The 2691-nt window shown below is 61.2% G+C and overlaps 1 protein-coding gene across 1 annotated transcript in view; it reads right to left on the bottom strand.

Annotated features, from left to right (window-relative positions):
• LOC104834893 (neurexin-2-like) overlaps positions 1–2691 on the bottom strand; it is a 33002-nt gene that overhangs the window by 22105 nt on the left and 8206 nt on the right. Inside the window, exon 3 of the mRNA XM_010572558.1 lies at positions 1239–1540. Coding sequence (XP_010570860.1) covers positions 1239–1540 — 302 coding nt within the window. The remainder of the gene's footprint in view (positions 1–1238; positions 1541–2691) is intronic.

Raw genomic sequence — 2691 nt, 5'->3', positions numbered from 1 at the left:
TGGGTACTGGACCAAGGCGCCCAGTGCTCCCAGTGCTCCCGCTTGAGTAGCTGCATTGACCAACACACCCAGTGCTCCCAGTTTGGTAGCTGACTAAGACACCCAGTACTCCCACTGCTCCCAGTTGGGCAGCTGACCAAGGTGTCCAGTGCTCCCAGTTGGGTACTGGACCAAGACACCCAGTGCTCCCACTGCTCCCAGTTGGGCAGCTGACCAAGGTGCCCAGTGCTCCCAGCTGGGTACTGGACCAAGGCGCCCAGCGCTCCCAGTGCTCCCAGTTGGGTAGCTGACCAAGGTGCTCAGTGCTCCCAGTTGGGTGTCTGACAAAGGTGCCCAGTGAACACAGTTGGGTAGCTGACCAAGGCGCCCAGCGTTCCCAGTGCTCCCAGTTGGGCAGCTGACCAAGGTGTCCAGTGCTCCCAGTTGGGTAGCTGACCAAGGTACTCAGTGCTCCCAGTGCTCCCAGTTGGGTACTGGACCAAGGCGCTCAGTGCTCCCAGTTGGGTGTCTGACAAAGGTGCCCAGTGAACACAGTTGGGTAGATGACCAAGGCGCCCACTGCTCCCAGTTGGGTAGCTGACCAAGGCGCCCACAGCTCCCAGTCCTCCCAGTTGGGTGTCTGACCAAGGCGTCCACTGATCTCAGTTGGGTAGCTGACCAAGGCGCCCAGTGCTCCCACTTGGGTAGCTGACCAAGGCACCCACTGCTCCCAGTTGGGTAGCTGACCAAGGCGACCAGTGCTCGCAGCACTCCCAGTTGGGTAGCTGACCAAGGCACCCACTGCTCCCAGTTGGGTAGCTGACCAAGGCGACCAGTGGTCCCACTTGGGTTGCTGACCAAGGCACCCACTGCTCCCACTGCTCCCAGTTGGGTAGTTGTCCAAGTTGCCTAGTGCTCCCAGTGCTCCCAGTTGGGTAGCTGACCAAGGCGCCCACAGCTCCCAGTTTGGTAGCTGACCAAGATGCCCAGTGCTCCCAGTGCTCCCAGCTGGGTACTGGACCAAGGCGCCCAGCGCTCCCAGTGCTCCCAGTTGGGCACCGGACCAAGGCGCCCAGCGCTCCCAGTGCTCCCAGCTGGGCACCGGACCAAGGCGCCCAGCGCTGCCGGTGCTCCCAGTTGGGCACTGGACCTAGGTGCCCAGCGCTCCCAGTGCTCCCAGTTGGGCACCGGACCAAGGCGCCCAGCGCTCCCAGCCGGGCCGAGCCCCCCCCCCGCCGCGGCGGCCCCCCCGTCCCTACCTGTCGCAGGTTGCGGGTGACGCGGATGTCGTGCCAGTCGTTGTCGTTGAACTTGCCGTTGACGGGCTCCACCAGCGCCTCGAAGGCGCCGGAGCCCAGGTTGATGACGAGCCAGACGGCGCCGCTCTTCAGCGAGAGGTTGACGTAGTCGGCCGACTTGCCGGTGTGCAGCAGCAGCCCGTTGCGCTGCAGCGTGCGGAAGGAGAGCGTCAGCTCGTCCGTGCTGCTCTGGATGGGGTTGTGGGACAGGTCGTAGCAGAAGAACTCGTTGCCTTTGAAGGTGGCCACGTATTCCTCCCGGCCTGCGGGGAGCGCGCGTCAGCGAGGGCGGCCCAGCGCCCGGCCGCCACGGGGAGCGCGACGGGGACTTTGCAACGGGGTCTTGCAACAGGAACCTTTCAACGGGGACTTGCAATGGGGACTTTGCAACAGGCACCTTGCATGGGGATTTTGCAACAGGGATCTTGCAACAGGGTCTTGCAACAGGGACCTTGCAATGGGGATTTTGCAACAGGGATCTTGCAACGGGGACTTTGCAACGGGGTCTTGCAACGGGGACCTTGCAACGGGGACCTTGCAATGGGGACTTGCAACAAGGACTTTGCAATGGGCACCTTGCATGGGGATTTTGCAACAGGGATCTTGCAACGGGGTCTTGCTTGGGGACCTTGTCATGGGGACCTTGTCATGGGGACTTTGCAACAGGGACTTTGCAACGGGGTCTTGCAACAAGGACTTTGCAACAAGGGACCTGCCATGGGGACCTTGCAATGGGGACTTTGCAACGGGGACCTTGCAACAGGGCCTCATGTGGGGACCTTGTCATGGGGACCTTGCAACAGGGACTTTGCAATGGGGTCCTGCAGCGGGGACTTTGCAATGGGGACCTTGCAACAAGGACTTTGCAGCAAGGGACCTGGCACAGGGACCTTGCAACAGGGACTTTGCGTGGGGATTTTGCAACAGGGATCTTGCAACGGGGTCTTGCTTGGGGACCTTACAACGGGGACTTTGCAACAGGGATCTTGCAACGGGGTCTTGCAACAGGGACCTTGCAACGGGGACTTGCAATGGGGACTTGCAACGGGGACCTTTCAACGGGGACTTTGCAACAGGGATCTTGCAACAGGGTCTTGCTTGGGGACCTTGTCCTGGGGACCTTGCAACGGGGACTTTGCAACAGGGACTTTGCAATGGGACCCCACATGGGGACCTTGCAATGGGGACCTTGCAACGGGGTCTTGCAACTAGGACTCTGCAACTAGGACTCTGCAACTAGGACTTTGCAACAGGGGACCTTGCACGAGGATTTTGCAACGGGGATCTTGCAACAGAGTCTTGCGACAGGGCCTCGCGTGGGGACCTTGCAACAGGGACTTTGCAACGGGGTCTTTCAATGGGGACTTTGCACGGGGGACCTTGCAACAGGGGTCTTGCACCACGACCTTGCACC

This window comes from Haliaeetus leucocephalus, unplaced genomic scaffold (genome assembly GCF_000737465.1).
Source record: "Haliaeetus leucocephalus isolate CR32 unplaced genomic scaffold, Haliaeetus_leucocephalus-4.0 Scaffold343, whole genome shotgun sequence".
NCBI lineage: Eukaryota > Metazoa > Chordata > Aves > Accipitriformes > Accipitridae > Haliaeetus > Haliaeetus leucocephalus.
This window is presented reverse-complemented; position numbering and strand designations above follow the sequence as displayed.